The 9,426-nt window shown below is 36.5% G+C and overlaps 2 protein-coding genes across 3 annotated transcripts; both read left to right on the top strand.

Annotated features, from left to right (window-relative positions):
* The first annotated feature begins 333 nt into the window (after nucleotides 1-333).
* On the top strand, nucleotides 334-5,055 carry LOC113062368 (interferon-inducible GTPase 5-like). Of its 2 annotated transcripts, none has more exons than XM_026232185.1 (4): nucleotides 334-457; nucleotides 708-788; nucleotides 2,025-2,592; nucleotides 2,807-5,055. In XM_026232185.1, exons 3-4 carry the CDS (start codon nucleotides 2,025-2,027, stop codon nucleotides 3,433-3,435), a joined length of 1,197 nt encoding a protein of 398 aa, XP_026087970.1. In that variant the 5' UTR covers nucleotides 334-457; nucleotides 708-788; the 3' UTR covers nucleotides 3,436-5,055. The 2 variants fall into 2 exon arrangements, with proteins under 2 accessions (XP_026087970.1, XP_026087968.1); XM_026232183.1 differs by having other exon boundaries at nucleotides 342-457; nucleotides 705-788.
* A 246-nt stretch (nucleotides 5,056-5,301) lies between these two features.
* LOC113062371 (translocon-associated protein subunit beta) lies at nucleotides 5,302-9,388 on the top strand. Its single transcript, XM_026232190.1, has 6 exons — nucleotides 5,302-5,431; nucleotides 6,042-6,199; nucleotides 6,356-6,454; nucleotides 8,540-8,648; nucleotides 8,817-8,894; nucleotides 8,984-9,388. The coding sequence occupies exons 2-6, from the start codon at nucleotides 6,042-6,044 to the stop codon at nucleotides 9,092-9,094; spliced, it is 555 nt and encodes a 184-aa protein (XP_026087975.1). The 5' UTR covers nucleotides 5,302-5,431; the 3' UTR covers nucleotides 9,095-9,388.
* Nucleotides 9,389-9,426: the final 38 nt, after the last annotated feature.

Below are 9,426 nucleotides of genomic sequence, written 5' to 3'. Positions count from 1 at the left end.
GTTATTAGTGTGAATGCACAGCTGATAACTGCCTTTCAAGTTAATGGTGTCGGTGGCCAGTTTAATTCTTGGATACTTTATGTCAAACTACTGAGCAGTATTGACTAGATAAGATTCCTAAATGTTTCGCATAAACAGCACAATTTACATACATTGATGCTCAAACGCGATGTTCAACATGTCTTAATTATAAATAAATAATAAACATGTCTTACAAACGCCTTTATTTTGCTTTAACAACTTAAAATATTATCTGCATGCAGAATAAACCATGCTAAAACTCAGGTCTTCCAGGGTTAGCAGCTCTACCTCTTAACTCGTCACTGTGGTTATTGATAGCAGTGAAAGTGAAAGCATTTCTTGGGGTGGAGCTCGCTCTGCTTTTCGGTTCAGCATTATAATTTCAGATCGTATGCTTTAGGATATTCTTGCTTTATGGATTGCTCAGAAGAATTTGGTAAGAAACATTCAGGCTGCTTGTCTCCATTGCGATGCATTTGTTTACTCTTCTGGTAGCACTGCAATAATCTGATTTTCTGGAAGCCATCGACATCTAAAAAATAATATTTCATAACATCATGTGTTATGACATTATGTGTGAGCCGACCGAATACGATTATCGACTGTAAATGTATTTAGCAAATCTCTTTAAAGACTGATCCATTTGTAATTTTTTTCTTCTTTTTCAATTTCTAATCGTACAGCAGTGAAGGAAATACGAGGCTTCTCCTCTTAGTTATTCGTTCTTCCTGGGTCTCGTGCTCGGAAAGCTCGAGGATCGAAGAAAGGTAAGATTCACTGTGTATTCTCTATTATGGATCAGTGGTAAGATTTATTTTTTATTATATTGTGTTAATTCATGGATCGCAATAGCAAACATTTATTTTAAAATAGGTTGATATCTGGCGCAACGGGGCATTAGATAGCTAGATAAATGGGCCACAGATGGGCTGCGTTCAGCCACGACAAAACGTTGTTTTTGTAAGACGTTTTTTAAACGTAAACGTTGGTGCATTAAACATCCTGTTCTGTGACGTAAGAGATGCAACTATGGCAGATGAGGAGGCCATTCTTTGTGTTCTTTTTGAAGAATTTTCGGATGAAATGGGAATAAATATATGTTTAATACTGCAAAGTACTCTCGATGTTACAGTCACTGCCAGAATAATAGAGAACATCCCAATCGAGTAAAGGTATTTTGTGGAAAATGTAGCTCCTAATTATTGTGGCTTTTCGCATTTCAGGTGAAGAATAATCCACATCGTTTTGATGTTTATGACCTTATTATTTGTATTGTGAGAATTAGGCTTATCATTATTGCTGATCACTGTTGTTGTGATATAATATTGTAATATTTACCATTATATAATCAAAGGAGCATAGAAAAGGTTATGAAAGTGTCACTCCACAATACAATAGCAAAATATATAAATATTTATAGTATTTTTATGTTACGTTAATCTGTGTCTAGCACACCTTCCTAAGGAAAGGATGTGGATCACAAGACATTGCAATTACTAAATGATATTTAGACAGACTTCAAAACGTTCCAGATTGTGCTGTTATTATTTCAGTTATTTTACCTTGTAAATAAACATGTGCAAACAATATACTTGCTCTTGTGAATTTATTTTTATGTTAATTACATTTACTTACAGATTCCTAATGTATGTGCATGTGTGTGTACGTATACAACAGCCTTAGTAAGATTTATGTGTAGCTTATTTACAGCATCTAGGTATATAGAAACTTCTAATATGACTTTACTTGGAGCCATTGTGCAAGCTGTCTCTTTAACACCACTTGGTTTATATGTTGCCGCTGATTGGACTGACATTTTTGACACACTTACCAAACAAGAGAAAACAGATCTCAAAAGGTTATGATTTCACAATGACTACAAACTATAGGGGCTAATACAAATTTCCTTTCAGGTGTTTCTTACCTCCTTTTTGCATTTATAAGGCCTATATTTAAAACTTTACAATACGCTTTATAACACAGCTGACACGTTTCTTTTTTAGATGGCTACATTTGAAGATTATTGCATAATAACCCAGGAGGACTTAGAGGATATTAAAGAGACCATATCCTCTCAGGATCTCCCATCAGCGATAAGCATGATCAAAGAATACCTCAAACAGCAGGATCTTGTAGAACTTAACATTGGTGTGACGGGAGAGTCTGGTTCTGGAAAGTCCACATTTGTCAACGCATTCAGGGGCTTAGGAGATGAAGACGAGGGCTCTGCTAAAACCGGCCCAGTAGAAACCACTATGGTGCCTGAGGTTTACCTTCACCCAAAATACAAAAATGTGAAAGTGTGGGATCTTCCTGGCATCGGAACACCAAACTTTAAAGCTGATGAGTACCTTAAACTGGTTCAGTTTGAACGCTACGATTTTTTCATCATCATCGCTTCAGATCGGTTCAGAGAATGCCACACTCAGCTGGCCACAGAGATCATGAGAATGAAGAAAAGATTTTATTTTGTTCGTTGCAAGATTGACTTGAGCATTGAGGCCGAAAAGAGAAAGAAAAACTTTGACCTGCAAAAGACACTGGATATCATAAGAGAGGACTGTGAAAACGGTTGGTTTATTATTGCAATGTTTTGACAAACACAATTATTATTACATTTTTAAAGTTGTCATTAACATTATGCTTTATTGTTGATATATATTTAACCATCTAAACTGATATTAATATACATGATTGTAGAATTCATGATAATAGGCATTTTTGTATATGAATAATACATTAATAATTTGTTAATGATTACATAATAACTCTTTCATTTTTATAGGTTTGAGAAAAATCGGTATAGATGATCCTGCTGTGTTCCTGATTTCTGGATGGGAGTTTGAAAAGTTTGATCTAAATGTTCTGCAGGAGAGGATGGAGAAGGAGCTTCCACAGCATAAGAGACTTGTGCTGATGTTGGCTTTGCCGAATATCACACTGGAGATTAATGAGAAAAAGAAGAAAGCTCTAGAGCAGAACATTGGAAAAGTTGCCTTCCTGTCTGCTTGTGTGGCTGCTGTTCCTGTTCCTGGTCTTTCAATTGCTGTGGATTTAGCCTTCATAGCTCACGAGATAGAGAAGTACTGCACCACCTTTGGCCTTGATAAGGAGTCTTTGGAGAAGCTCTGTGAAAGATATGGGAAGAGAATAGAGACTGTGGAGGGTCTGATTAAGTCAGCTTGGTATAAAGAAATATGCACAGGTTCAATCACAACCATACTAAGAGACCTATCCTTTCTGATAACAGAAGATGCTGTTGAGTCTGTTGTTAGGTTTATACCCCTTTTAGGCACTGTGGCGGCAGGAGCAATGTCCTATTGGGCTGTGTCAACAATGCTGAAGAGTGCTCTGAATGAGGTAGCAGAAGATGCCAGGAATGTGCTCATCAGTTTGCTGGAGACTGAAGTGTAATACTGTACCACTGCCAGCTATGTAAAGTGGTCAAAAGGTTTATAAAACTCTATACTTAAAAGTTAATTCCTTTGGGAAGAAAAAAAAAATGGTCCTGACGAATTTTATACACAGAATTTTAACCTATAATTGTGACAAATATTTATGTTTTAAATTATTGATCTAAGAAAAACAATACTAGATACTAAAGAATAATTAAAATACCAAATAAGCAGAATCAAATGATAATTGCATTGAAAAGTTCTAATTATTTTTTACTTAGTAGAACTTGGTACAAAAATTGATATAATTAAAATTGTATTTTTCATGAGGCCTGTTGGACTGTTAATTAATTACTAATATTGAATCATACAAAAAGTGCAATCTTCCAATTCAAAAGTAACATTACACACTACATAGAATAAGTGGCAGATCTAGTTTGCATTTATGCACAGATCTATTATGCTATACACATATTTTGTCCCATCCCTAGCTTTGGTTTTCACTATCATCTCAGTTTCAGTCCATTTAAGTAGGGTTGTTATGAAAGCCCGTTTCCACCGTTTAATGAAGACGAAAAAAGGAGCACTATGCATTCACTCCCCTCACCTACAATTCCTGCCAGTACTGAGACTTAAACCCATGACCTTCGGGTTCCAAGTCTGACTCTCTAATCATTAAGCCACAACTAACCCAATATAACATTTAGACTCACAATTGGGAGATATAACTTCAGATTGGTCATTATTTTCAACAGCCAGTGATAAGCTATAAAACTTAATGCTGCAAAATCAGGTTAAACATTGGGGTTATGGGCAAAATAACAGCACTTATGTTTTTGTTTGTGGATATTTTGAATAAAAAAGGAAAATCTAAATAAAAGTGATGCATCTGTCATGCAGCGATATTGTGCCTGAATGACGCGTCGCTTTGGGAAAAGGGTTAAAAAAATAACCCAACATTTTTAAGAGTGCAGAAAAATTGATATTATTGATTGATATTGATATTATAATAAAATGTTAAAAATAACCCAATAAAATGACCCAACAGGCTGAACCCAGCATTTTGAAAGTGTGATTTTGAGTTACCCCCCAAAAATACCTTGCAAGACACGTTCTCCTAATGATCCAGGAACAATTTGGTGATGATCTTTGCATTTTCTAGAATGATGGAGGACCACGTCACAAGAAAGCAAGAGCGATACAAATTGGTTTAGAGATCATTACATTGAAATCCCTGGATCTTAATCCCATAGAGAACCTGTGGCCAACCCTCAAAAGTTAACTGGACAGGCAGAAGCCCACAAACTGTGATCGACTGCAAGTGTTAAGTTAAAAATGGATTGCATTAGTCAGAATTTGGCAAAAAGCCAAGGGCTTATTTGAAAACTAAAGACTAGCTGTGTAAGACATACTACTTAATGGCAACTGACAAATAAATGTTTGCAAAAACATTTTAACATTAGCAATTAAGTTTGGTGTTTAGTTGTGTTGATCCATGTTTGGATTTCTTAATCAGGAGATCTGGCTTGACTGTTTGAGAACACTTTATATTGAGTATCTTAGTTTTGGTACTTCTCGGCCATTTTTGTATATTGTTACTTTTGTTTGTACTTTTATATAAAAAAAAATTATAAATGTTGTTTTGTATATCATTTTTGAAATAGTATTCACATGACTCAATACATTAACAAGTTCTTTGACATTAACGATTGTAGTTAATTGTAATTATTTTTAAAACAAATGTTTTAAGGAGATTATATTTATTTCTCTATATAAAGACTTTTCACCGTATCTCAGTTTTCAAGTAATTGGGATTTAAGAATTAGTAACGGTATTCCCTGCCTTCTACGCTGTATTTTAAAACAAGTCGTCATCCGAAGCAGTAGGTGGCGCTGTGGTGTTCAGAGTATTTCCGTACACACAGTCGACACGTCATGCTAGCGGAACACACTAAGATCATCTGCTCGTGTGTTCAACTGTCTTCGTAATTTTGAGGTTCAAGCTGACGGACGAAGGTAACGTGCCTGCTAAGTATATATTTTATAGAAAGTATGGTGAGAATGACTCATTAAAACTGGAGGTTTGTATGTGATTGTGTATACGTTAACTGTCGACTTTGTGTAATACTCTAAAACGAATGTAAAATGTAAATTAATCCTAGTGTGTAGCATTTACATTATAGGTAACGTTAACGTTATATACTAGAGTAATTGATATTAGTCTTCCAATACATATTTTTTAGTATACTGCATTAAATACTGCTCCGTACAATAATTATGCTGAAATGTTCTTGTGTTGTACACGTAAGCAAACAAAATTACCCGTTTGAAGTGTATCAATAGTCGTTAAATGTGTATTTTAAAATGTGTTATATTGAAGGACAATACACGTGAATTATAGAGCTGTTAAACTGTCATCACGAGCCTTTTATTGAAAAATGGACTCATTCATTAATTTCTAAATTTTAAATTTTAAAGTGGCTTCACTTGTCCACGTATCCACCACATCATATGCTTGTGTTTTCCAGCACTGGTGATAACGTTTTTTTTTTTGTTGTGGTTTAATTATTTCTAACAAATTGAGATGTTCATTATATTCGTTAAAATCCTAATTTGACCCCCACAGATGAGGCTGCTCTGTGTATTTGCTGTGGTTGCTGTGGTGGGTCTGGTGGCAGGAGAAGAAGGGGCTCGTCTGTTGGCCTCCAAGTCCCTGCTAAACCGATATGCTGTAGAGGGACGAGACCTCACCCTGCAGTACAACATCTACAATGTGGGCACCAGGTATTGTTCTCTCCGAATTGAACCAAATAATTTTAAGGACTGATAAAGGGCCTTGTGTTTTGTTTAAATGTCATACAATTTAAGTATATTTCTAATCTAGTTTATTATTGTCTAATATGTTTTCCACTTTTTTTTTTTTTTTTTGCTTCTTTCCAGTGCTGCGCTAGAGGTTGAGCTGTCTGATGACTCGTTCCCCCCTGAAGATTTCGGCATTGTCTCTGGAATGCTCAATGTGAAATGGGATCGTATTGCTCCGTATCCTCATTCATTAACCAATAGTTGTGCCAGATACAGGCTATATATATATATATATATCCAGGCTTTGAAAATTAGTGAGGTCCAGGGGGTTTCTAAAATAACCCCCTTATTTTAGATTTGTGCTATAATAACCCCTATAAATACAACTAGTTAAATACACTAACACTTGAAAAGTGAAAAGACTGCATGTAGTGGGGAAGTCGTGGCCTAATGGTTAGAGCGTCGGACTCCCAATCGAAGGGTTGTGAGTTCGAGTCTCGGGCCGGACGGAATTGTGGGTGGGGGTAGTGCACGAACAGCTCTCTCCACCTTCAATACCACGACTGAGGTGCACTTGAGCAAGGCATCGAACCCCCAACTGCTCCCCGGGCGCCGCAGCATAAATGGCTGCCCACTGCTCCGGGTGTGTGCTCACTGCTCTTTGTGTGTGCATTCGGATGGGTTAAATGCAGAGCACAAATTCTGAGTATGGGTCACCATACTTGGCTGATTGTCACTTTCACTTCACTTTCACTTTTTCTAAGGATGTTCATTTGTTAATCATAAAAATAAGTATACCCTGTCCATAAATAAACATAAGCTCTATGTGGCACAGAAGGTAAAAAGTATGACTTGCATATTTTGACGTGATAGACCTGGGTTCGAATCCGACTTTTGGCAAACTTTATTTTTTCTCCTTTTTCAAATTTCAAATCACATCAGAAAAGCATTTATTTTCAATGAAAATTAAGTAAATTCAAAATTTTGAGAAAGAAGTATTGGGTAGGGTAAGGGTAGGTGCATCCATTTAATAATTTGAATTCAAAATAAAATTAACACTCGTTATAATTGCAAACTGTTTTATAATGTACTACAATACAGAGGTGCAGATAATTGCCACAATAAGTAGTATAAATAGCAGAAAATCCAGCTATTTTAACATGGTATAAATAGAATCTATAACTATTTGCATTTGGTGTACCGCTGCCTTTTATTGATAATTGCCAAACTAATGCCGGTGATGTAATGTTGCCAGATATTTTTATTAAAATAAACAAAAACCTATAAATAACAAGCCGAAAATTATATATTTTGTAAATTAGATAAGATGGTTATCACTGACCCTAAACTGCAAAAGCCTACTTTATTAAATTTCTAAAGTGTCAAATTCAGAGCAAAAACAAGTAAAAAAAAAAAAAAAAAATTGCTGGATCTGGCAACACGGAGGCTGCGTCCACGCTCTTGCACAAATTTTATTTTCGAACATGAAAAATTTACCGCTCATAGCTGGCTACGGGTGTGTGTGTGTCCTTACGTTGTTTAGGAGCATTCTAACCCCTGTTTCACACCGCAAGCGTGAGCGGCGCGTGAGCAGTGCATATTTTTTTTCGGCATCCATGTTAATCAATGAGTGCATTCACACCGGGACCAGGAGCAGCGCGTGAGCGTCAAGCAGGAGCGTCGCGTGAACAGCAGTGAAGGTCTATTTTTGCTGTGCTGATCACGCTCAATTAAAGTGAAAGCACACTTTTGATGGAAAAATAAATATGATTTTACACAAAACTTGTTCAAAATGCACAGAATAAGCATGTCAAGAGTTTTAACAACAACGACAATGTCTAGTGTTTTAACAATTATGCCAGAAAAGAAAATTAAGTATAACATATGTATTTAACCATTTAAACTTTTTAATTAATCGTCTTGGGTGAAAGTATGGTGTATTGTTATAAAAGCAAATGTTGAAAGAATTATACCCATTGTTTGAAATGGTTATATTTTCTGCCGAACACGCTTTGCAGACGCTGCTGTGATGCTGTACTTATACGCTTCCAGTGTGAATACTCGCAAGAGTTTGCTGCTGCAGTGACGATGTAGTTGCGCGGATGCGCTGCTCGCGCACCGCTCACGCTTGCAGTGTGAAACAGGGGTGAGTCCGATGTGGACTCATCCTTGTTTAAACAATATAATCCTGTTTAATCTTAAATCAATCATTTTTGTCTTTACTGATAGCACTTGACTTCATTAGTACTGTATCAGACTGTCAGGTTGCTTTATTTACTTTGTTCTTTGGTAGATTATGTTCTTAACTCTTCTTCTCTTCAGAGCTAGTAATGTTTCTCACACAGTGGTTCTGCGCCCTCTGAAAGCTGGATACTTCAACTTCACCTCGGCCTCTGTTAGTTATCTGGCCCAGGAGGGTGGACAGGTTGTGGTAAGTGGAGTCCTACGATACCTTTCATGTACATAGTCAGTATAAGGACATAGGTACATAGTTTAGCCATTATATATTAAAGTTTGAACAATGTTTTGTTATTACAGTATGTGTAAATGTAGTTATTGGCTGTTAGCTAAGTCTTTTCTCGTTCTTTGCATCTGATAGGTTGGTTACACAAGTGCTCCAGGTCAGGGAGGCATCCTGGCCCAAAGAGAGTTTGACAGACGCTTTTCTCCACATTATGTAAGTGCTTTAATATGGAAAAGGGTGTAAAATGATCTTTAATGTATGAGCACTTATATTGACATCTAATCTATTTTTCCTTCTAAAAGCTGGACTGGGCAGCTTTTGGTGTCATGACCCTTCCCTCCATTGGCATTCCTCTGCTCTTGTGGTACTCCAGCAAGAGGAAGTACGACTCACAGAAGAGCAAAAAGAACTGAGTTATCTTATACAGGATAAAACCAATCGGGGATCATTGTGGGAATGGAAGGAGGCTGGAATGGATGTGCATTATGGTTGGCGGAAGTTGAGAATTTTGTTTTTGAATAAATGAATTACCCATATTGGGGTAAATGGTCAGTGAATTAATCTGCTTTTAAGTGAGGTTGATCTTCATCAGAACTTTTGAGGAATAAGCATCAAGCAGGAGGATCACGAACTACTTTTGACATTTAAAGTGGTATTTTCAGGGTGACTTCATGTGCACCATCCTTTTTTTTTTTTTTTTTTAAATGCTAAACGGAGCTGTAGAGTCCTTCATGATCAATGTCGA

Source organism: Carassius auratus, chromosome 44 (assembly GCF_003368295.1).
Source record: "Carassius auratus strain Wakin chromosome 44, ASM336829v1, whole genome shotgun sequence".
Classification (NCBI taxonomy): Eukaryota; Metazoa; Chordata; class Actinopteri; order Cypriniformes; family Cyprinidae; genus Carassius; species Carassius auratus.
Note: the sequence above shows the minus strand (reverse complement) of the source record. Positions and strands in the feature narration are given on the sequence as shown.

Coding starts and splice junctions, on each gene's coding strand:
- LOC113062368 (XM_026232185.1), top strand. CDS start 2,025: ATGGCTACATTTGAAGATTATTGCATAATAACCCAGGAGGACTTAGAG. Junction 2,593..2,806: donor AAGAGAGGACTGTGAAAACG/GTTGGTTTATTA, acceptor TCATTTTTATAG/GTTTGAGAAAAATCGGTATA.
- LOC113062371 (XM_026232190.1), top strand. CDS start 6,042: ATGAGGCTGCTCTGTGTATTTGCTGTGGTTGCTGTGGTGGGTCTGGTG. Junction 6,200..6,355: donor ATCTACAATGTGGGCACCAG/GTATTGTTCTCT, acceptor GCTTCTTTCCAG/TGCTGCGCTAGAGGTTGAGC. Junction 8,895..8,983: donor GACGCTTTTCTCCACATTAT/GTAAGTGCTTTA, acceptor TCCTTCTAAAAG/CTGGACTGGGCAGCTTTTGG.